At 36.6% G+C, this 26,147-nt stretch overlaps 2 protein-coding genes across 4 annotated transcripts; both read left to right on the top strand.

Annotated features, from left to right (window-relative positions):
• The first annotated feature begins 7,715 nt into the window (after positions 1-7,715).
• LOC113287756 (external alternative NAD(P)H-ubiquinone oxidoreductase B2, mitochondrial-like) lies at positions 7,716-12,828 on the top strand. 3 transcript variants are annotated; one of them, XR_003330290.1, is made up of 11 exons: positions 7,716-7,907; positions 8,976-9,252; positions 9,368-9,574; positions 9,926-10,176; positions 10,342-10,561; positions 10,729-10,833; positions 11,174-11,446; positions 11,579-11,700; positions 12,020-12,139; positions 12,378-12,547; positions 12,692-12,828. XR_003330290.1 is itself a non-coding variant. In XM_026536592.1 (11 exons), the coding sequence occupies exons 1-10, from the start codon at positions 7,819-7,821 to the stop codon at positions 12,463-12,465; spliced, it is 1,752 nt and encodes a 583-aa protein (XP_026392377.1). In that variant the 5' UTR covers positions 7,716-7,818; the 3' UTR covers positions 12,466-12,504; positions 12,692-12,828. The 3 variants fall into 3 exon arrangements, 2 of the variants coding, with proteins under 2 accessions (XP_026392377.1, XP_026392376.1); XM_026536592.1 differs by having other exon boundaries at positions 12,378-12,504; XM_026536591.1 differs by having other exon boundaries at positions 12,378-12,828.
• A 9,868-nt stretch (positions 12,829-22,696) lies between these two features.
• On the top strand, positions 22,697-26,063 carry LOC113290850 (cyclic nucleotide-gated ion channel 4-like). Its single transcript, XM_026540440.1, has 7 exons — positions 22,697-23,347; positions 23,874-24,092; positions 24,248-24,567; positions 24,652-24,760; positions 24,885-25,121; positions 25,305-25,391; positions 25,548-26,063. The coding sequence occupies exons 1-7, from the start codon at positions 22,697-22,699 to the stop codon at positions 26,061-26,063; spliced, it is 2,139 nt and encodes a 712-aa protein (XP_026396225.1).
• Positions 26,064-26,147: the final 84 nt, after the last annotated feature.

Below are 26,147 nucleotides of genomic sequence, written 5' to 3' on the forward strand. Positions count from 1 at the left end.
CAACAACCAAAGGTTGGATTTCCCAATTGATTGACTCAGCGCACAACCTGTGATATTTCAATTATACAACAAAATATAATGCGGAAAATAAATAACACAGACACCATAAATTTTGTTAACGAGGAAACTGCAAATGCAGAAAAACCCCGGGAACTAGTCCAGATTGAACACACAATGTATTAAGCCGGTACAGACACTAGCCTACTACAAACTAACTTCGGTCTGGACTGTAGTTAAACCCCAATCAATATCACAATGATCCAAGGTACAGTTGCGCTCCATACGTCTCTGATCCCAGCAGGATACTACGCACTTGATTCCCTTAGATGATCTCACCCACAACTAAGAGTTTCTACGACCCAGAGTCGAAGAATTTGATAAAAAAATATGTATCATACAAAAAATTCTACGATAATAGATAAATTTGTCTCTCACAGAAATACATACGAGTTTTTGTTCTGTCTTTTGATAAATCAAGGTGAACGGGAACCCATTGATAACACAAACTTATATTCCTGAAGAACATCCTAGTATTATCAATCACCTCAAAATAATTTTAATCGACTAGCGAAAGAAGATATTGCGGAATCACAAACGATGAGACAAAGATGTTTGTGACTTCTTTTATATCTTGCCTATCGGAGAAATCAATCTCGAGCCAATATTACGATTGTACTTAGTACGATATAAACAACAATATCAGATCACACAACTACAAGAAAGTAGTATCGGTCTGGCTTCACAATCCCAATGAAGTTTTCAAGTCGTTAACCTACAGTGTCTCGATAGAAACCTAAGGTTAAAGGAGAATCAACTCTAGCTAATACAACCAGTATCACACAGGAGGTGTGCGGATTAGGTTTCCTAGTTGCTAGAGTTCTCCCTTATATAGTCTTTCAAATCAGGGTTTGCAATCAATGTTAATTTAGTAAAAAAACATTCAATATTCACCATTAGATGAAACTGATTAGATTCAAGATAATATCTTTCAACCATTATATCGAAACTTATCTTGTTACACACAAATGAAATGCACATTTATTTAGGTTTGTGTAACCGTACCCAAACATGTACATCTAGTTGGTCCCACAGTAGTTAACCAAATGGTTAGCCATATGAGCACTTTCATATCAACCATATTCTTCTTTACCATAAATAGTTCAAATGACTCAAATGAACTAGTTAAAGCGTCGTTCAATTGCTTAGATCTTATAGAAGTATACAAGACACAGTCGACGCAAAAATGATTTGATTCACTCGAATCGATTCATGAACTTTATAGCCACGGTTTGCAAACTTGCATTCCTTAGTTAATATAAGTTTAAGTTCACGAATAATCGTTTTTAGAAAATAACCAACTTAAGTACGCGGACTGGTACGCGGACTTAAGTACCCGGAATAAGTTTGTTTTCAGCTCACAAACTCCAGCAGAAATTCTCGGGATGAGAACCTCCGTTGGTACGCGGACTTGGTACGCGGATTCTAGTTCCAGTTTTCCTGAGAAGCAAAGTACGCATACTTTGGTTCAAGGAATAAGGACTTATACACATATGAGTTACCACACAATGTTTATATCCAACCATGGTTATATAATCTAAATTCTCATTTCAATCATTGAAACATTCTGAGAGGACGTTATATAGTTGTTGTTCACATACTATTTTTCGTCAAAGCAATTTTTAAGTAATTGAAACTTAATATGACTTTCGTCACTAGTAAAGATGAACTTGGCCAAAGCGAAAGCTTACCAACACATATTTCGAGAAATAGATAAGCGAGATAAACTCGGGTCTAAATAGCAAATAATCAAAGTCTATATAGCAAAACGACTTTTGTCTCAATATAGGAGATAAAGTAGATAGACTTTTGAGTGATAGATAAGTTCAAGTCTCCACATACCTTTTATTCGATGAAGTTCCAACAGTTCCTTGATTAGTTCTTCGTCTTTGTATGATGATCGCTATGGAGTCTTGATCTCAACTACATTTTTCATCCTAGTATGAGACTTAGCTATAAGTAGACTAGAAATCAAGACTTATAGCTTTGATTACTAACATTGACAAACGTGCTTGAGATATCAACGCATGCGAGTTCGACCGAGCAGTGCTCTAACAGAAACTGCAAATGCAGAAAAACCCTGGGACCTAGTCCAGATTTGAACACCATACTGTATTAAGATACTACAGACACTAGCCCACTACAAGTTAACTTTGGTCTGGAATATAGTTGAGACCTAACCAATCTCATACTGATCAAGGTACAATCGCGCTCCTCACGCCTTTGAATCGCAGCAGGACTCTACGCACTTGATTCCCTTAGCAGATCTCACCTACAACTAAGAGTTGCTACGACCCAAAGTCGAAGACTTGATAAATCTGTCTCCCACAGAAAAGTCTATTGAATAAATAAATCTGTATCACACAGAAAAGTCTATTGAATAGATAAATCTGTCTCCCACAGAAATACCTATGAGTTTTGTTCCGTCTTTTGATAGATCAAGGTGAACAGGAACTAATTGATACACCAGACTTATATTCCCGAAGAACATCCTAGTAATATCAATCACCTCACAATAATCTTAATCATATGGTAGCGAAACAAGATATTATGGAATCAAAAACGATGAGACGAAGATGCTTGTGATTACTTTTTATCTTGCCTATCGTAGATTAAATCTTGAGCAAATCTTAGAGAAGATAGTATTCAACACGATAAAATACATCAAGATCATAACATGCAACGATATAGAAAATACTTGGGTTTGGCTTCACAATCCCAATGAAGTATTTAAGTCGTTAACCTATAATGGTTTTAGGAATAACCTAGGTTAAAGAAGAATCGACTCTAGTCGCAACTAGTATCACACAGGATGTATGGGGATTAGGTTTCCCAGTTGCTAGAGTTCTCCCTTATATAGTCTTCAAATCAGGGTTTGCAATCAATGTTACCTTGGTAAAAAAGCATTTAATATTCACCGTTAGATGAAAACCTGATTAAACTCAATCTAATATCTTTCAACCGTTAGATCGAACTTACCTAGTTACATACAAATGAAAAGTGACTTCATTTAGATATGGGTAACCAAACCTAAACATGTATACCTTGTTGGCTCAACAATATTTAACCGAAGTTATCCATATGAACACTTTCATATCAACCTTATTCATCTTTATCACAACTAGTTCAAATGACTCAAATGAAACTGGTTATAGAGTTGTTCAATTGTTTATATTCTCATAGAAGTATACAAGACATAACTGAAGCAAAATCGATTTTGATTCACCCGAATCAATTCATGAACATTATAGCCACGGTTTTCAAAATATTGCATTCCTTAATTTATAAATATATTAGTTCATGAACATACCGATTTTAGAACATAACCTACTCAAGTATGCAAACGGGTATGCATACCTAAATGGCCGGACTTGGTTTATCGTACACCACCAAACTCAGTTGAATTTCGGACTTGAACTTACGCCGGTACACATACGGGTATGCATACTAAGCTCCCGGACTTTCAACTAACCAACCAGTACGCATACGGGGATGCATACTATGGTTCCCGAACATGGAATAACTTGCAACAGTTAGCATACAAGTACGCATACCGTGTTATATCCAATCATGGTTAATTATTTTAAACTCACATTTCAATCATTGAAGCATTCTTAGAAGATGACAATAGCTGTCTCACACAAACTATTAGCTTCAAAGCAATTTTCAAGTGATCGATAAATCAATATGAAACATTCTGAGTCTACATCAAATGACTGTCTTACACAAATCATGTAAGATGTTAACAGGCGATTTTCACATGATCATCTTTTGACTTTCGTCAAGAATATAAGATGAACTTGGTTAAAGCGAAAGCTTACCAACACATATTTCGAGAAATATGTAAGCGAGTTTAACTCAGCTCGAAATATCAAATGTGTATAATCGAAGTGTATATAGCTATACGACTTTTGTCTCAAATAGCAGATAGAGTAGATAGACTTTTGAGTGATAGATGAGTTCAAGTCTCCACATACCTTTTGTTGATGAAGTTCCACAAGCTCCCCTTAGTAGTTCCTCATCTTCAATTGATGAACGTCGTGAAGTCTAAAGCTCAACTACACTTTCTATCATAATCCGAGACTTAGCTATAAGTAGACTAGAAATCAAGACTTATACTTTTGGCAACTAAACTTGACAAACAAACTTGAGATAGCAACGCGTGCGTGTTCGACCGAGCAGTACTCTAACAGTAGGAGGCACTCAAAAATGGGAAAAACACTTGAAATTTGTGGGAAAATAGTTACTTCTTGGAATGGAAAAACAATAGAAAGAGGAGGTAAGTTAACTCTCATCAAAAGTGTTTTATCTAGTCTACCCATTTATTATCTTTCTATTTTTCTTGCTCCTTGCTCCATAACTAAGAAAATTGATAGAGTTGTGAGAAATTTCTTAAGGGATGATCAAAATAAGAAAAGAGTTCATAATATTGGCTGGAAATTATCTTTAAAACCAAAAGAAAAATGTGGTCTTGGTATAAGAAGAACTAAGAAAGTGAACTCGGCTTTGCTAAAAAATGGTGGTGGCGCTTTGGCATAGAGAAAGATGCATTGTGAAGGAAGATCATAGTTGAAAAATTTGGCGAAACCTTTACCGGCTTGGAAACTCTCCAACCCAAAGGATCGAAAAATGGTAGCTTGAAGATTTCAACAAAAGTATTAGATTCAATATTGGAGCGGGTAAGGAAACTAGATTTTGGGAAGATTTTTGGCTTGGTGATGAAAGATTATGTGATATGTTTCTTTTGGCTTATGAAGCTTCAAGGACCAAGGAGTTTGTGGTGGCTAGTATGTATGAAGTTAGGGAAGGTGGTGTAAGGTGGGCATTTATGTCTATGCAAAGATACTCTCAAACCATTACAAGTGAAGTGTTATCTATATCAAATCTTCTTTATTCCATCTCTATTCAAGAAGAAGTTATGGATACCCGAATTTAGGTTGGTAGTGATCATGGTCAATATACGGTTAAGGATGGAATTAAAGACAACAACGGTAAAGGTGAGTCGGGTAATCCAATCAATGTTGTTTGGAGTACTGAGTACCTTCACAAAATCAATTTCTTTCTTTGGATTCTCTCTCATGATCGGGTAATGGCGGCGGATAAACTTTTAAGAAGAGGTATAAATGTCTCTAGTGTTTATTGATTTTGTGAGGAAGACGATGAATAGAGTTCCCACTTGTTTTACGGTTGTTGGAGAATCCGAAGAATAAGGGATTACTTTATTGAAGGGTGCCACTTTGGATGGTCATGCGACCCCAATGTCATTGCATCTATGAAGGCTTAGAAGTTTAATTGGGGATACCAAAGACTTAGTCAAATATGAAATAACATTCCGGTTGATATATGGTGGTGTATTTGGAAAGATTGAAATGCAAAAACCTTAGATACAAAAAGAAAATTTTGGCAAGCCTCATTATGACAAGAATGTTAGGCTTTGTAATTTGTATTAGAGATATCAAATTACAAGCATTCTTTTGGGCCGAATCGAATACAAGAATGTTACGCCTTAAGATAAATATGGTGATTTCTTTATGGGATACATTATACCGGTCTCCGAAACTTTTTGGGTTTTTACTTGGGTAGCTAAACCCCCTTTCAGTTCTCCTTTTTGTTCGGTTGTAATCATTGAGTTATGCACTTAAATATTTGTTTTCAATAAAATTTCTATTTAACCGTCAGGAAAGAGAGAAATAGAATTTTCTTTAGTACTTTGAACTTGAGTAAAACATCTTTCCGAAAAGGAATAAAAGAAAATCATGACTGTTACCGATCCGTAAATGGCATTGGGATTGAGACGAGTCAAACTAAATTGCACGATCTAAAATCAGACGCTTCTTGCGATACATGCGACCTGATTTCGAAATCGGTACGAGCACAAGTTGGTTTCTCACCAAGTAAGAGACACCCACGTTTGAAAAATTGAATAGAAAAGTCGGGGAATATAAAATTGAGGCGGCGATTTTTATATGGAGATTTTGTGATTGTAGTTGAATTATCAAAGCGGGAATAATTTCTAAGAGTTTTTTTATATAAGTTGAGCTTGTTACGCAAGCAAATGACAACTCAGAAAGAAGTTTCGATTTGGCAACCGCAACAAAAAGATCTGTATTGGTCCAACCAAGGATATTCCAATGTTGTACCAAGTATGCACTTTTCCAGGCTTCCAGTAGAGCACACCCATGTGCCATGTAGCATGTTCTGTCATGTTAGTAGACGAATGCCCTTTTTAATTTCTGTACATTAACAAAAATTCAAAAGCATGGTGTCAACACAAGACAATCATTGAATCATGTATTCAATTAAATTGGATTCAATTTTAAACGCGTTTGGAGAAGCTGAAGGGAGTAATTCTAAGCTGAAGGGGCGAAATACTAAAAGGTTTTTCAAAAAATAAAAGAAGAAGAAGAGAGCGTGTAGTAACCAGTGTGCAATGCAACCAACTATGACGTACGTTTTAGGCTGGCAATTGATGACGGTTGGATTAACTGTTTCTCAAGTGGCGTGTAAGTCAATTTCCATAAGAATTTGCAAAGGGATGGTCCTCTTGAATTTTGCACTGAGAAGCCTAACTAAAAGTCGTTGATCGTGAGTCGTTACGTCACCAACATGCGCGTGATACGGCGAGGACAACGGCAATATCATTTTACGAAAAAAAATAAAATAAAAAATGTCTCCTATCTTTTTTGCCAAACTTTACCTTCCAAATCTCATTCCTACTTATGGCACTAGTACATATTGAGAGGGCCATGAACTCACTTAGTAAGCAGGAAAGGCTAAAAAAATCACATGTAACAACTAACAAGCATAGCAGCATCTTTGCGAGAGTAGACGAAACTAACCCGACAGCAACACAATGTTTGGTTTGTGCTTTCGGGGAAACAGAAATTAGGCTCCACATATAATTTCCGTATATGATCTGGTTCACACTCCACCGGCTCTGTTGCAACTTGGATAGAAACCCAAGTCCCATTCACACCAAAACAAAACAAACAAAAAATACTAGCGTTTAACCATTAATCTGACGGTCAAACCTTTACAACCTTTATACCGTCTATTTTTTGATCAATAAAACTCCTCTTCGCGGATCATAATATTAAAAAAAAGAAAAAAAATAAAAGAAGAAGAAGCCTCCGACGGTCAACAATGGCTCAATGCAAAATCGGAAATGCTATTCACTTTCCTATTCTCCACCTCTCTCTAATCTAAGTCCTATATTTTTATCGAGATCCGCATTCAGATTCAAGTGGGATTCATCATCCTCTTAATATGGGGTTTAGATTGTAGGAAAATAAATAAGGAAGTGGATAATATAGAGTTGAATAGCATTGCGGATTGAATAGCATTGCGGATTGCGGATGCAAAATGATAGAAAATGATAAATAGAGTCTGGCTCCACCTGACAACCTACCTTCCTTGTCGTCCCACTCCCTTTGACCGTAGGGTCACGCTCACGCCAAAGAAAGCAATTTTCATCAGCAATCGTGACACGTGTCACCAAGGAGTGAAACTCACAACTATACAACTGGAGTAGTGAATCTATTTGATTCTACTAAAAAAAACACGTGGCAATTTTCTTGGAAGGCAAGTCTAGAAAGAGAAAAGAATCGCGTCTATATAAGGAAGTTCACGCATTTCCTGCTTTTCTGGACTTTCATTTTCTCGCTCTCTCTAAAGAAAACCTGAAAACACCAAACAAAAAGAGAGCGAAATTTTGTTTCAATTTTCAGATCTACAGAAAATTTCTGATCAGAGATATCAGAAATGAGGATTTTATCGTTCTACGAACGAGCTTCTCGTGCTTTTAAAGATTATCCTTCTCTATCTAAAATCCTTGTTGTTGCCACCGTCGGGTAATCATTTTTCTCTGATTTTTTCAACATTATTTTGGTTCATTTTTATGTTGTATTTGTTGATTGGGTTTGATTCATGTCGTTTTTGAGTTTTGATCGAGTTTGTTTGAACTTTATGTTTTAAGATTTTAAGTAATTTTTGTTGGAATGTTAAGTCCTCAATTAGATCGAGTTCTGCTACTATAGATATGGCATGAAAATAAAGTGTCACCTTCGTTTGATTTCAGGTTATGGCTAAAGAATTAGGTGAACAATGAGGATTTTCATGGTTTTAGTTGGTTATTGTGTATATAATTTTTGAGTAATTTCGTGCTTATTCGGTTTGATGCTGACTTGAAATATTAAAAAAGAATTATTAATTGTTGGTAACCTAATTGCCGCGGTGGAATCTAGTGAATTGAATGTTACAAGAACATGTATTTCTGATTTGAGAATAGATTATGAAAATTTTATAGTTGCATTAATTACTGGCTGTAAGAGAATTGGTAACATTTATTTCTACTGACTTGAAGAGTAAAGTTGGTTTGAGCTTTTCTAATGAGTTGTAATTTTAGACATAAGTAGATCTCATTTGTTGGGAAGTTTGCCTATGGTGAATGAATTGAATAAATATCTAATTTTCTTCATTATTTTGGTTATACACCAAACTCTGTTCTGTTTAGAGTTATTACTAGTTTTATGAGATTTATGAGGGACAGAGGATGAAATACACAATTCGTCTGATCCACCATCTTGAACTACTTCTGTTTGATTCTTACCTGTCTATACTTTGCTTTTCGGTTGTGCTTCAATGTAAGATTTGCATTTCAATGTTGTGTTGTCATTGGGATTTGTATGCCATTGGCACATTTAATGCTTCTATGGGGATCTTGAAATGAATTTTGTTTTAGTTTTTCATTACTAAATTCATTTATTAATGATCTGTAATGTAACAAGGAGGGAGTTATATTATATCATCTGCTTAAAAGATCTTGCATACTAATTGCTTATGTTTAATGTTGAAGTGGTTTTCTTATTTCCTATCTATCTTATTTTCATTGATGTACTGTCTGTGTTCTTTAACTGTAGAGGTGGGGGTCTTGTGGCATATTCTGATGCGAAACCACACAATGCTGTCAATGTGGTCGAATCTTCTCCAACGGCCGCCAATAAAAAGAGGGTTGTGGTGCTTGGCACTGGGTGGGCTGGCACAAGTTTCTTGAAGAATTTGGATAGTGCAACATATGATGTTCATGTGATTTCACCTCGTAACTATTTTGCATTTACTCCATTATTACCAAGTGTCACATGTGGGACAGTCGAAGCACGTAGTGTTGTTGAACCAATACGCAACATCATTAGGAAGGTTAATCCCCCGAACCTCTCGATGTATTATCTATGGGGATATCTGACTTTTTTGTGGACCATTTTCTATTTACTTGCTGAGTAAGGTCTGTCATTGTTTTCTGTTTGTTTGCCAGAAAGATGGAGACTATAGCTTTTGGGAAGCTGAATGTTTCAAGATTGATGGAAAGAATAAGAAAGTTCATTGCAGGCCTGTTCAGCGTGAGTCTCCTGAAGGGAAAGAGGAATTTATCGTTGATTATGACTACTTGGTGGTCGCCATGGGAGCCCGATCAAATACGTTCAACACACCTGGTGTTGAGGAGAATTGTCATTTCTTAAAGGTAAATTCTATTAGCTAGTAGCTATCTTATATATTTGCCAGCTTCATGTAAGATCTAATTAATAATAGGGTTTCCAGATGGGTGTCTGATCTATACCTGGATCTTGATGTTGTTATATCTATCATCCAGGTTTATAGATATGTTGGGGACAAATGGCACTGCTAATAATGTTTTGCTTCCCCCGTTTTGTCAGTCGGTAGGAATTAGGGTGGTGATGACTTTCAAACTCAGGTGTGGGTATCAAGTATCAACACCCAACATCTTTATCACTCCAGAGAGGCATCTTGTTTTCTTTCCTTTCATGTTTGGAAAAGTCATTTGTATTGTTTCTTCATGAATATGCACCTGCAGGAAGTCGAGGATGCTCAAAAAATCCGCAGGAATGTGATTGACTGTTTTGAGAAGTCCTGCCTCCCAAATCTAAGTGAGGATGAAAGAAAGAAGCATCTTCATTTTGTAGTTGTTGGTGGTGGTCCAACAGGAGTGGAGTTTTCAGCAGCACTGCACGATTTTATCAGCGAAGATTTGGTCAAGCTATATCCTACCGCCAAAGACCTAGTTAAAATAACTCTCCTTGAGGCAGGAGATCATATTCTGACCATGTAAGAAAGAACAGTTATGTTTACGGCTAGTGTTAGAACTTAGCAAATATAATCTTATTAGCTCCTCCAGTGTTTTACATCAAAGTTGGACCATTTCTTTTGTGTCTCTTTTATCAGTTTAGCTTTTTGAAGTAACTAGGTTCTTATCCGTGTGCTTCTTTTCAGGTTTGACAAAAGAATAACTGCTTTTGCTGAAGAGAAGTTTCAGAGAGATGGTATTAACTTGAAAACAGGGTCAATGGTCGTCAAGGTAACTGACAAGGACATCTGTACAAAGGACAGAGGAACCGGAGAAATCTCTTCTATACCATATGGAATGGTTGTCTGGTCAACTGGTATCGGGACCCGTCCTGTTGTTACGGACTTTATGAAGCAAATTGGTCAGGTTAAGACTCAACCTTTTACTTGTTTGATATCCATGTTTTGCACCTCCTCTGTGTTTACCTTTTGGGTTTCACGTTATGGCAACTGTTTTGTTCACTATAAAGTAATTTATCCTAAACAAAAGAAGGATATGCCATGTATTAAGATCATCTTTTTATCTGGCAACAGTCTAATAGGCGTGTTTTGGCCACTGATGAATGGCTTCGAGTTGAAGGATGTGATAGCATATATGCACTTGGTGATTGTGCCACCATTAATCAACGCAAAGTCATGGTAAGTGCATCATTTTGTCCGTTTATCATAATATTTTTGCGGACGTATCTTGCTTTACTTGCACTCTTGTGGGATGTTATGCATGCATCTAAGTTATAGAGGTTGTGATTGAATGAGCTCCTTGCCACTAGTGTTCATTCTATACAGAGAAAATCCAAGCTGAGTTGATAGTGACAATTTCTTATTCCGCAGTAGAATAACATTTAGAAAGTCTTAAGTTTTCCTTTAGCCCTTTATAACTAAAAGATTGTGTAGTGCCTTTATTTTAACAGCCCTGATTCCTTGAAAGGTCAATATATGCTAAAAAATTTCTCCTTTTCCTTTATCTGAACTCTTTTAGGAGGACATTTCTGCAATTTTCAACAAGGCAGATAAAGACCAATCAGGTACTCTTACAACAAAAGAATTCCAAGATGCTCTGGATGATATCTGTGAGAGGTACCCACAAGTGGAGCTTTACTTGAAGGATAAGCAAGTGAAAAACATAGTGGATCTTTTGAAGGATTCCAAGGGAAATGATAAAAAAGAAACACTTGAAATGGTTATAGAAGGGTTCAAGTCAGCTCTTTCCCAAGTGGATTCAAAAGTGAAGTTCCTTCCTGCAACAGCTCAGGTAACTTTTGCGGAACTTCGTTCATCAATCTTGCTGGGTATTGTTGAATTCTCAAAATATCTTCATGAGTATCAACTGAATTGTCGCCACTAACCGACCCCTCTACGATGTGTAATCTTATCCTGCAATCAGGTAGCTGCTCAACAAGGAAAATATCTTGCAAGGTGTTTCAATGAGATGGAAGAGCGTACGAAGAATCCAGAAGGTCCTCCGAGGTTCAGGGGAGTTGGGCGTCATCGATTCCATCCCTTTAGGTATGTCTTCATTAATAAACCATGTTCAGCAAATTTTTCTTTTGTTTACCTAGTCTTTGTTTACCATGCTCTTATTATATAATTTTTGAAGAACATAATCGTCCATTTTTAACGAGGCTTTGGATATCCATTTATGTCATGTGATCCATTTCCCTTGCTAATAGAAATGATTAGAAATAGATATGGCAAGCTCGGTATTGTACACTTTCCAATATCCTTTGAATGCTAGCTGATTTAGGTTAGTGCGAGAGCTAAGGCGGAACATATATATATATATTCTGTAAATCTGTTCCTAATATTTTTGTTTCTCCATCAAAAGGTATAGGCATCTTGGGCAGTTTGCTCCATTGGGAGGAGAGCAAACAGCAGCACAACTTCCTGGTGATTGGGTTTCCATTGGTCACAGTTCACAGTGGATCTGGTACTCTGTTTATGCCAGGTAAATTTTTGAGCTCCTGCTTTGTAAGTTTACAACAGAGTAACTATGAACCAGCATAAAAGTGGTATAAGAATTTATGAATGTGCAACACATGAAACACATGAAACACATAATTGATAACAGCAGGTGCCAGCTTTATGTCGCCGCGTCGTTATGTTTGAAGACTTATTATCCTTTGTTCATCTGGTGTCATTGTAGTTCGCTGAGTGTAACTTTATTTTTGTTTTTGTGAATCCAGCAAACAAGTCAGTTGGCGTACAAGGATGTTGGTGGTGTCTGATTGGGGCAGGCGATTCATTTTTGGAAGAGACTCCAGCGGTATCTAAGGAAATTACGCATATTTCATCATGGAACAATTTTGGGGTGTATGTAGTCGGGAAAAAACATCTGTCCTGCTTTCCTATTTCAGTTTGTACTTTTCATAAATTTTGCTCATCTTTTTTGGCTTACCATAGAGATGGCTGTCAAGTAATTTGCATTTTGCTTACAGAAGTAGCTCATTTTATCCTTCCATCATTCTGATGAGCACCTGTATTGTTTTTTACTATGCAGTATCCAAAGTAAATACCTTCGCTGTTACTGAGTTCTGTATAGGAAGGATCACCGTCCAATCGCAGTGGTTATTCTTTATTGATAATGAAATCGCTCATTTCGGGCTATAATAATATATTCGCCAGTCATTTTCTGAAGAAGTCGGACATGAACTTCAATATGCAACAAACTATTAACTCCATATCGATCTGCCTGGTTACAGTGATGAAATCTTAATGGCCAATAAGCAACCAATAAATTCTAGGCCCCGCACGGGATGCATCGAAGATATCCAGTGGACGTTCACATATCACTGAATAGCACTCCATTTTTGAGTTGTGAATCTTGTGATGGGCAAAGATACAAACTAGTGTGCAGAGATCTCTTGTACTTCTGACGGTATATGCTAAAGAATTTATATATTGACAACGACAATTCTTTCCTTTTGTTGACAGTATTTGTTGGCCTGCCCAGAGGCCCCTCATTGAATACCTAATATTACAGTAGTTGGAAATGGGCTACTGGGTCGCGTTGTACATCTATGATCGTGTTAAATGCTAAGTCAAGAAACTTACTTGGAGGCAATCAAACGGGAATTTGAAGGATTTTCATAGAGTTCTGTAATCTACTATTAGTTAATAGAGATCATAGAGTCTCTTGATCTCCCTTGTTAGTGGATAGATATTTTTTTCAAAGTCTTTCCGATTCTCCATGACTCCAAGTAATTGGACTGAGATGTGTTAAGAGTCACACTAACATCTTTGTTATTTGATTTATATTTATAAGTCACGGATTTGTAGACTTTTGCGACTTTGGAAGATTTTCCTAAGAAAATAGGCATAACAAAAATCTCTCCTAGATAAGTTTCCGGAGACTTTGAAATTTGGATTATTTTTCTCATAAGCATCAAAATCATGTACACTTCTTTTTATTTATTTTACAATGGTCTATCAGGCAGACTCTAACTATTTTATATTCATTGTACTCATTACCTTCCATTTGTCGCGTGATAGTATTCTGTCATGGCCAAGAGAAGAAAATATTGATAGAAAAAAGCGAAGAAAGATAAGAAAAGAAAACACATATAGTGTGATACATATATTAAAATAATAAATTGACAATCGATTTAACATTTGCATAATAAAAAAGTTGGTAGATATTTTGTATTTTTGACTAGATATATTTTTTTTGTCTCTATAAGTTATATCTATGAGTCACAAAGACTCTCTGTAATACTCTCATAAAATCACTAGAAATCTCTAGGTTTTTAGAGAATCTTCATGAGTCACTCAAATAAAAAATGTAGATTTTATGGAAATATGTAGATTTCTTATTTGACGACCTCCCTGATATAATTGAACTGCATGATTTTTTTAGGAGTGCGTTAAGATTCAAGTATCATGAATGTTGGGGACTTGATATATATACCGAATGCCTAAGAGCAACTGCAATGGTGCGATCAAAACCGAAGATCAAAGACCAAAAAAACGACCAAATTTGAGTTTATTATGTAGTGTGACGCTACGGTAGTCGAATTATTTAGTGGAGAGGTTATATAGTCTTATATAGTCCTCGTTAACTATGAAGCGAAGTTATAAAGTTCTTCCAAATGGGGCTTACATATACATTACGCGCGTTATGGGGCGTTTGTTCATATAAACGTCTGAAAGCAAGCGAGCTTTATATATCCGCTCACTATATGCACACGTAACTAACACATTTGGGAGTTAAAAGAGGCCAGCATTATATCTCCGCTCACTATAATACTTCTGTTCGTCTCATTGGGGCCAAACTAATACCTCCGCCTATCATGAGGCGTAGATTTCACCAACGCCTAGTGGGGCGTACATCTCACCCCCGCTCCATTCAAGCGAAGTTTATATACACGCCTCATCATGGAACGAGGATTATACATCCACTTCTTGTGAAGCGTACTTTATAATTTCTCCTACTATCAAACATACACTTAGGGCTGTCAATGGATGCTAACGTAACGGAAATAGGCTCTGCCGCTGCCGTTTCCGTTAAAATTTAGCGGATATCCGTTACTGTTCATTTCCGGCGGAAATAAGAAATTCAAAAACGTTACCGTTACGTTTGACTTACCGGATAACGGATATTTTTCCGCTGCCATCCGGTAAGTCACAGGACATCCACAAAACAGGCTAAAAACACAGAAGTTACAGAACAACTGAACAAGTACACATAACAGCTTTAAAATCCAACAAAACATGTTCTAAATCCATGCCACACCAAAAAAAGACATACAGATGTTCATGCCATTGCCACACAAGAAAACAAGTTCATAATCTTCATGTTTTTTTTTGCAAATGCATTCCTCCTCCATCTCCAGATTCTCCTCTGCCAAGTCCCAAGTGCCAACTGCATCTGCAAATGCATTTACCTTACTCCTTAGTCCTGAACTTCTGTATTTTGAAAGAAAAATCAAAAGTGTTAGACATTTTAAGCTGGCAATGTCATTGTCAGTGCAATAAGCCAATAAATTGCAAAAAAAAGAAAGATTAAGATGTACCTGTAACACAACTATCACTGTCACTGAGAGTGAGATCTGGCAGCCAATCACCCAAACAAAGCAAAGCTTCAACAAGATCTGGAGATAATGAACTCCTGTGAGATGTGAGAACTCTGCCACCAATACTAAACATAGATTCTGATGCTACACTTGTCACTGGAACTGCCAATACATCTCTTGCAATCCTTGATAGAATTGGGTACTTAGGAGCATTATTCTTCCACCAACTTAAGATATCAAACCTCATTTCTTCAGTGGTTGTGCCTTTAGGAAGAACTGGTTCTGCTAAGTATGTCTCCAATTTTGACTTCTCAACCTCAAACATATTGTTTTCCATAATGAAATCATCATAACCAAATTCATATGATGTTGTTGTACCTGCAGAGCTCTCAATTGCAGTTGAATGCATTCCAGTATCAAAGTAATCTGGAGCTGTAGTGTTAGTTTCATAAGCACAGAAAAGAGCATTGAGTTCAAGCTCAAATTTGTTATAGTGACTTTTATAGTGTTCCACACCATATACTCTCTTCATAACAAACTCCACCCATTTAGATTTGTACCTAGGATCCAAAACAACTCCAATTCCCATCAAAGTGTTACTTTCTTTCCAGTAGCTATCAAATTTCATCCTCATATTCTTGTCCATGTCTCTGATATACTCATGCTCACTTGATTCCCATAGCTTAATGCATCTATTAACTTCTTGAACCCCATTATAATACAAATTTGTTGTGGGATACTTAATCCCAGCAAATTTGGTTGAAAGGACATCAAACAATTCCAAACATTCACATATGTGTACTCCTTGTTGCCACTCCTTAGAGGTTGGTAGTATCTTGAAGTCATCATCCAAATCAGCTAGCCTAGCAAAAGCTTGTCTAAAAAAAATTGCATCCTTTAGCATCTTAAAGGTGGAGTTCCACCTGGTATCCACATCTAAACCGACAGACCTTGAAGCAGGAAGCTTAACTTGGGAAATTGCACATTCAAATCTCTCTTTTCTAGCCTGACTTGACTTGACATATTTTACACACTCTCTAACTGCATCTATAAATGGAGCAGCTACTCTCATTCCCCACCCAACAATTAAGTGCAATATATGATTACAACACCTCATTTGGAACATATTCCCATTAATAACTAAACAGTCTTTGCTATCAAGCCATTTCTTCAGCTGTTCCATCATAACATTGTTGGAGCTAGCATTGTCAGCAGCTACAGCAAAAAGCTTATTGTCTATGTTCCATTCTAGACACACTGATTTCACTACAGATGCTAGAACCTCTCCAGAGTGTGGTGATGGCACTAAAGTATATGCTAGTGTTTTCTTAACCAGTTTCCACTCCTCATCTATGTAATGCAGTGTCACACAACAATAACCATCCTTTGTATGCTTACATGACCACATATTTGTTGTTAAACTACATTTAGATGTAATATTCTCAAATTGTTCTTGTAATTGCAGTTTGAACTCAGTTGTTAGTCTCATGATGTCTTCCCTAACTGTATTCCTAGTGTAAAGCTTAGCAGTAGGATTCAAAGACTTAACAAACTCTCTAAAATAAGGATGCTCAACTATAGTGATTGGATAACCATGTTTAGCAATCATTTTGGCAACTAGTGTCCTAGTAACAACAGGATCAAACTTCCAATTTGCTAACTTGGTTTGAGCATTACCTGTTTTGAGAGAAGTAATCTTGCTTTGTCCTTTCTTATTGTCAGGCTTTTCTTTGCAGATTCTGGCATGGTAATGCAAGAGGCTGGTTCCTTGGTTACTGGGAGCAGGTATTCTCTTGTGACAGTGTTTTCATTCAGCTATCAATACCCCAACCTCCTTCCCACATTTTACTGTCTTCTTTCCAACATTCCTTTCAAAATCAACCCATACATCAGACCTTACTGAGCGCATTTTTTTCTTCTCTTCAACTATAACTGGGTCTTCATCTACTTCTACATCTTCTTCTTCTCTAGGACGAATTGCAGGTGTAATAGAAGCAGGTGTTGAATTCACTCCAGAAGCTTGAACTTGGTTGGATGCAGCAGCAGCAGGTAATAGTGATGCAACTGAAATAGAGAGATTTTGTGAAGACCCAACATGGTTTGATGCTCCTCTTTCGCTTTGGGACATGATTAATTTCACAAATCTGAAATTGTGAACCCTAATTTCAGAAACCCTAAATTGAAATTGAGTTTTGAAGATTGAAATTAAACTCAAAGGAAATTGAAGAAGATAACCCTAGTTTCTAATCAGTAATCACACAGAGAAGATGATGATTTCTAAGGCAGAGAAGACGATGCTTGATTCAGCATCCGTAGTTTCTCTCTTTTTCTCTCTGAGAAGTGAGAACTTCTCTGTTGTGTCGAAACTCGAAGTGAAGAACAGAAGAATGAGCCAAACAATACATAACGTATAAAAATTTACACGTGCAGTACGCACGTTAACGGATAACGGAACTAAACCTAACGGAAATAGGCTCTGCCACTACCGTTACGTTAAGAAGGGATTATCCGTTAGCTTATCGGTATCGGATATCCGTTTACCGCTATGTCGGATGGTAGCAGTAACGGCTAACGGATTAACGGTATCGGATAACGGAAAATCGGTATCCATTGACAGGCCTACATGCACTATACGTTTGCTCGACTATATTTGGTGGTCTTGATCGCAGACCAAATATAGTCTGGAATTTGGTTTTGGTCCGGCTTTTAATCTTTATTCAGTCCCACCGTGTCTCGTTTTTAGAACAAATTTATAGGTTTGGTCGTCCATTGTGGTTGCTCTAAGGCCCTAAGTTGCCTTTCAAAATAAAAACTTACTACAATAGCCCTTTCTCTTAAAATCCTTTCTTAATCAGGAAACCCAAAATCAAAACCTACTCTATTAATTCTACAGGGCTGAATTGGGGGCCCTGGAAAAATAATTTGGGGACCCCTAGCTACATGACAAAAGGTCATGAAATAGTAATTGAGGGTTATCCCTTATCTCATTTTTTTTAAATGGCTAAACTACCCCCAAACCATTAGTGTTAATTGAGTTGATTAGTTGTTAATTTTACTTAATTTGATTTTAACCTTTATTTTTTCAAATTTTTTGTTTGCAATTTCTTTCTTTAAACTTTTCTTTGCCGAGAATTGTATGAAAAATCGTCATGGAGACCCTCAAGAGTCGTTGATGATAGAAAAACGACCCTCAAGAGTCGTCATTGTTTCAATGACGACTCTAAACAGTCGTTAACCCATATAAAAGAGTCGTTATTATTTTCGGAGAGTTATTAATGGCGGAAATACATTAAAGGATCGTAATAGTATTGAATAAGACCATGACGACCCTTTGATATATTTTTCCGGAGAAGATAATGACCATTTTATATGCAATAACGACAGTTTAGAGTCGTCATTCAAACAATGACGACTCTTGAGGGTCGTTTTTCAATCATTAACGAATGTTGAGGGTCGTCAATGAAACAATGACGACCCTTGAGGGTCGTTTTTAAAATAGTAACGACTCTTGAGAGTCGTCAATGAAACACTTCACTACCACGACGATTTTTCATACAAATCTCGGCAAAAAAAAATTAAAAAATTAAAAAAAGAATAACAAATAAAAAAAATTAAAACTAAAAAAAAAGATTAAAAAAATTAAAAATAAAATAAAAAAAATTAATAGGTTGACATGTGTCACAATCCCAAGGGTTAGGATAATCTAGTCTTTTCATGGTATTTAGACACCCCTTATCCTCTTCATATGAGTGGGGATAGGAGTCTAGGGCCCCTAATTATTTTTCCAGGGCCCCAATTAAGCCCTGCTAATTCTAACCTCTGGCGTTTTTTTCTTTTTCCAGAACCACCTACGGCTAGGTAGAACAATAATTTCCTAGTCGTAAGCTTGTTTTTCTAGCACCTACAACTAGCAAATGATGCGAACTGCTAGCTGTAACTTGGATGAAGGTCTTATATGATTAGTAATTTTTATTAAACTCCTAATTGTAACTAATAATTTCATTAGTTTTTGAAAATTAACAGCAACATTCCTGACGACAAGTAGTGTTTCCTTATCGTAGACATAAACTATCCAAAATAAAAATACTCAATCTAAGAATGAGTATCATTATACAAGAATGAGTATAAGCTTATACCATAAGTAAAAACCTATTGTCAAATCATAATTGAAATTCCTAGTCGTATACGATTTCTATGGCTAGCAAATGATGAACTCCTACGACGTAGGAGAAACTCCTGAAATTGGATTTTTTTTTTCTGATCGGTGAATAGGAAAAGATTTATTGAAAAAGAGAACCTACTCGAAAAAGGGAGATCGAGTTTAGAATCGATCACCCAAAGAAGAGAACAGAGAACAAAGAGCCAAAAAAAAATTAACAAACAAAACATACACCAAACCTCTCATATCCAATCAAAGCGGCCGATGGAAATACGAGTCTCATAAAGTTATCACCATGTTAGCCGTTAAACCCAACATGTTAGTGTTTGACTCCACCCAATAATATACTTGAATCTTAATATCTCGAATTATACTTTCCAAATTTTTCATTTTGTGATTGAAAGCTCTAGAATTCATTTTTTTACAAATGCACCACCACATTGCAACCGGTAAGTTGTTCCATATACAGTCAAGTCTTTCATCACCCCAATCATGACTCCAAGCTTTTATAGTCGCGGAAATATTACTATCATAATTCCAATTAAGGTTGCATCCTTCGACAAAATAATCCCAAATTCTCTTTATATGCCAACAATCATAGAATAAATTAGAACTTGTTTCACTTTATATGCAACCGGTAAGTTGTTCCATATAAGGTCAAGTCTTTCATCACCCCAATCATGACTCCAAGCTTTTATAGTACTATCATAATTCCAATTAAGGTTGCATCCTTCGGCAAAATAATCCCAAATTCACTTTATATGCCAACAATCATAGAATAAATGGGCACTTGTTTCATCTTCTTCTTCACAAAACCGGCACACCTATCCACATTGATACCTTTTCTAACAAGACTATCTGTCGTCATTATTTTTTCATGGTATAGAAACTATACATTTTTTTTTACTTTATACGAATAATATCGACTCCAAATAATCTCATTTGGGAAGTTAATATCGCCTTGGTCGCAAAGAAAATCAAACACACACTTAACTATATAAGCATCAACGATTTTATTTCTATCCAACATCTATAACCTCTTCTTGAATATTCACCACTTCTATTAACGAGTTTATGAATCTGCGAAACTAAGAGGGGGCACATGCCCTTCATTAACTCTAAAAATTAAATTAAATTCACTAATTTAATCTAAACCACAAACATTTAATCTAAACCACAAGCATTTAATCTAGGGCAGTTAGCTACTATGAACAATTGTAGGATAAGGGTTATTGCATACCGACATTACCTTGTCTTCTTGTAAGAGCCCTCAAAATTCCCATCCTTAACACCAACCTCACAAGAGTCGCAACACGAAAAATGTTGTTAACTTGGAAGGAATAATTTTTTGCTTAGATTTTTAGTATTGCTTTTTCCCTCAAAAATGGTACCGAGAAATTTAAAATCAGTCGTTCATTTAGATCTATCGGAATGACTTGTAAATTCGGTATAGTGCAAGGTTCTTGATTTTATGTGCAACTATGGAACTGAACCGTTTTCTAAGTGATCCATTTACAAGAAAACAAAAGTTGGGAAGCTGCAACGAAACTTGTACTCTTTCGAATCTTGTAGCGGAATGCTTCCAAAATCTCATCTGATTCTCTCGCTACCCCTTAAAAATTTTCACTTGTTTATTACGTACTACTCCTTCCGTATCACATATATAGGCGGAGGGATCAATTCTCTTAGATCAAAAAAATTACCTTAAATTCATCACTTTTTATGTTTTTCTTGTTTTACCCTTTGTCTTATTAGTAACACAATTTTCTATGTACAATAAATAATGGTATTTATGAGAAAATTCATCTTGAAAATAGGACTCAATTCAAAATTCCGCTTATATAATAGGTGGGGAGGGAGTAATATTTATGAACTACGAAGTCCCAAGACAGCCTTAGCCTCGGTGTGCAAACAGTTCTAACTGTTGGAGAAAATGAGCTATTTAATAAATGGATTTTTGGTCTTGGTGTGGTTTGATCTCATGACCTAAGGGTCTAAGGATACTCCCTCATTTTTTGAGTGAATGAAATGGAACCTCTAGTCCCACATTGTGGAAAACTAAAGAGATGCTTCACTATATAAGTATATAACCATGTGCTCATGGATATGTTGTAAAACAATGTGGGTGAAGCGGGTGGGACGAAATTAATTCCAAAAATATTTTCTTAAGAGTTTTATTTATGGGAAATTCCTTTTACGAGTTTTACTTGTTTTTGAAGAAAACCAAAACTTAACTTGATTTGCAAGTATCTCATCCTATAAATATGACTCGAAATTTTGTTTTTAAAACATACAAGTAGCGACTATCTCTAGGTCTACTTTTCTTCTTCTTCTTATTTTTTGTGCGGCGTTTTACTTCCATCCCTGTTGTTGAGTTCAAGAGTGGGTAACTTGCGTTGTGCTAACTCAAGTTATATCGGGCAGTCTTATCCTGGACACATCTTCGCACGTTGGAGTTTAGCATTACTTCAGAGTATACCCGCGAACTAATGTGTTAAGGACAGCTTGTTGAACCTTTAATTCTGCCCTCATCACTTTGTTCGTGGTAAAGTTGTTTGATACGGTTCTTTATATTTATTGTTTGATACATCTAACGTTTCTTCTATTGTTGCAAGATTCCAACACTAACTTCTAAGAAGCACGGTCATTTTCATGGAAATGGTAGAATACCCGTTTTTCAGAAAAGAAGTAAAAAGTGATCAAAATTTACACCACACAGACTTACGGCACAAACAAAGACGCAGAAGATTCATTGACCGAAATGAAGTGTGACTGTTAGCTCTGCACATAAACAGGTGTCAACTTTTTTCACACTAGTACCAGGTCCTTGTTAATAATTCAGTACATCTCTATATAGCGTATTTGCCATTTGGGAATCGAATAGTGTCAACTTCAAAATAAAAGCTATTCATTTGAAAAATATTGTTGTCAGGATTCTTTGTGGAAGTGTACGTGTTTTGAATCTAATGACAGAGGAGGCAGTAAAACTATACAAGATATATGAGTTTTAGCTAGTGAGAATGACTGAGCAAAGCAGATCAGGAACAAAAAAAAGATCGCAAGATTAGAGTCTAGAAATGAAACGAGTCTCATTATCTTGCATTAGTTAGGTAGAGAACATTCATCTCTCTAGGGTATACAAAAGGATATTTTGGTATTTTTTGCATTCACCTCTACATTTGTTGTGTCAATCATCCCTGACCAAAGACTATCCATTTATTCCCTCTACAAGAGCAGAAAACCCATAATTTAATAGTCTTGAGTCTAGTCTGTCTGTCTTTCTACCTTAATATCTCTTCTCCTCTCTTCTCTTTTGGAGGAATTAATTCCAAGCATGGCAAGTCATGAGCTAGGAACTTTAAACATGCATAATTTAAGTACCGATGAAGATGATGACGAAGAAGAGGTCATCACCGACATAGAAGATTTCGATGATGAAGAGGATGATCATCAGAGTACTTTATACGGGTTTAACGGAAGAAACACTACACACGGATTAACAAGAAGAGGAGGTGGTGGTTATTGGTTTAATAATAGTATTGCAGGAATGAAATTGTTTGATCCAAGAAGTATATGGATTCGAGAATGGAAGCGAGTATTCTTACTCGTGAGTGTAATAGGATTATTCGTAGACCCGTTATTCTTCTACTCCTTGTCAATAAGTGACACTTATGTGTGTCTGTTCATCGATGGATGGTTTGCCATTACAGTAACTGCACTTCGTTGTATGAGTGATGCTTTACATGTTTGGAATATATGGTTACGGTTCAAATTGGTTAAAAACCGATCAGATTATCAAACCAAGAAAGACGGTCACGTTGGCGATGGCAACGATCAAGAAGTAAGAACTAATACTGGGTATAATACCGACAACCACCATCACAAGATTACTAGTACTAGTACTGCTAGATCAGTAGCACTGGATTACTTGAAGGCTAAGAACGGTTTCTTTTTCGATCTCTTCATAATCATTCCTTTGCCTCAGGTAATACATTTAACGCGTGCTCTTAGAGACAACAAGTGAATTTTCAGTAAGCTAGAGACATTTAATATAACTGTTTTTTTTTTTTTTGGGTTATGCATCCAAGAAGATCAGTTATATGTAGCTGGAAGCATCGAACTGAGCTGATCCGTTTGGACAACCCTAAAACCTAAGTCATTCAACCCAACAGAAGCAAAATATCCATGGTCCATATTTAGGATAATATCTATTTTAGTAACAGATTTTGTAGCGTAGTATTTAGGGGTTCTATTTGGGGCATGACATCTGTAGATCAGGCCATCAGGGTGATACTGATACACAATTATGATTACGGATATATAGTTGCTATGTCCAGATCCTTTTTAATGGACCCACACATCTGGTTTACAAAGAGGCGTACACTTTGCATGATATGAAGCTCTCCAGCTTGTTAAAAAAAGAATTCATATTATTTGGATTGAATTAAATAAAAAGTTTGGCCTGTCATGGTATATGATTTTAGATGATAAAAAAGAAATTGTGCATACAGGTCGTGTTATGGGTGGTGATACCGAGGCTATTGGAAAGAGGATCAACCACCGAAGTAATGACGGTATTGTTGATTATGTTTCTTTTCCAGTATTTACCCAAGATCTATCATACTGTATGTCTGTTACGACAGATGCAAAGCTTCTTCTCCGGTTACATTTACGGAACTGTTTGGTGGGGTATTGCTCTCAACATGCTAGCGTATTTTGTGGCTTCCCATGTCAGTATACAAGCCATTACATCTCTCTTCTTTTTTTCTTTTTCTTTTTTCACAAAGACACATCAGATAAGATTAATGTTAGAGAAATGTGAAATGAACTGCTAGCACTATTTGACATGAATTCGATGCTGTTTTGTCGATATCATATTGTGCAGGCAGCGGGTGCATGTTGGTACTTGTTAGGGATTCAAAGGGCAGCAAAGTGTTTGAGCGAGCAATGCAGAAATACACAAGGATGTGGATTAAGCACATTGGCTTGTGGTAACGTTATCTATTACGGGACTACATTATCTTCCATGTTTAAGGACAGAGCAAGATTGATTTGGGCTGAGAATAAAAATGTTAGATCTGTGTGTTTAGAGAGTTCTGATAATTTTGAGTATGGAGCTTATAAATGGACTGTTTCCCTTGTTACTAATGATAGCCGACTTGAAAAGATTCTATTCCCCATTTTCTGGGGCTTAATGACACTAAGGTATCCCCTACTCTCTTTAGATCTTTTATTTCATGCTGGAACCGGCGTTGAGTTACGATAGTTATTTTTGTTATACTTTTTCAGCACTTTTGGGAACCTTGAGAGCACAACAGAATGGCTAGAAGTTGTGTTCAATATCATCATCATCCTTAGCGGGCTTATGTTAGTGACAATGCTGATCGGTAATATCAAGGTATGGGATCCCTAATCACTTTGCTCGAACAAGTATGTCATTCCTAGCAAGTGCAAATTCTGTCATTGAGTTGTGTGATCAGTATATACGTCTATGAGAAATTTGAATCTATCGAGTGTGATAGGTTTTCCTTTACGCGACTACATCCAAGAAACAAACAATGCATTTGAAGATGAGGAATATCGAATGGTGGATGAAAAGAAGGCAGTTACCACAAGGTTTCAGGCAGAGAGTACGGCGATATGAGCGTCAACGGTGGGCGGCCATGCGTGGTGTCGATGAATGTGAAATGATCAGAAACCTACCTGAGGGTCTCAGGAAGGATATCAAATATCATCTCTGCTTAGACCTTGTTAGACAGGTAAGTTCTTATTTGGATTTCACTCTTACAACCAAGCCATTTTGCACGTTTTGCTATACAGATGTATCAACAAATATTGTCCTGCTTTCCTAAATCCTTGGGCTGGAAGAAATATTGTGGTGTTCGAGTGTTTCCTTGATGAATCATGAGCTGAAGATTTTTGTTTTTGAATATGTTTCTCAGGTACCCTTATTTCAGCATATGGATGACCACGTGTTAGAGAACATATGTGATAGAGTGAAATCCCTCATATTCCCAAAGGGAGAAGAGGTAAACTAGCTAACACCGAAAACCAAAATTCCTTGCAATAGTAATGTAGAAAAATCAAAAATGTGTACAGAGAAATTGATCGAGCTTTTAGGCACAGTTATTTATTTATTTTCTGGCTCCACCCCTTTGTTTTCTTAACTCTTCTGATGAATGCAGATAACAAGAGAAGGAGATCCAGTTCAGAGAATGTTGTTTGTAGTAAGAGGTCACTTACAAAGTAGCCAAGTACTACGAGATGGAGTAAAGAGTTGTTGTATGTTGGGTCCAGGCAACTTTAGCGGAGACGAGCTTCTTTCATGGTGTCTTAGAAGACCATTCATCGAACGCTTACCTCCATCTTCATCAACTTTAGTAACACTTGAAACAACAGAAGCATTTGGTTTAGATGCCGAAGATGTCAGATACGTAACACAACATTTTCGGTACACATTTGTTAATGAGAAAGTAAATAGGAGTGCAAGGTATTATTCACCAGGATGGAGAACATGGGCAGCTGTGGCTATACAGTTAGCTTGGAGAAGGAATAGGCACAGATTAACACTCACTTCATTGTCGTTTATACGTCCTCGAAGACCCTTGTCGCGATGTTCATCTTTGGGGGAGGACAGGTTACGGCTTTATACAGCTTTGTTAACCTCGCCGAAGCCTAACCAAGATGATTTTTGCTCCTAATACTATGCACTTCTAGAGTTATCCGTTTGCAGGAATTTGTTATGCTTTTTCCTCTTATATATATTGCTCGCACAAATTTGGAGG

The sequence above is a fragment of the Papaver somniferum genome, chromosome 6 (genome assembly GCF_003573695.1).
Source record: "Papaver somniferum cultivar HN1 chromosome 6, ASM357369v1, whole genome shotgun sequence".
Taxonomy (NCBI): Eukaryota; Viridiplantae; Streptophyta; class Magnoliopsida; order Ranunculales; family Papaveraceae; genus Papaver; species Papaver somniferum.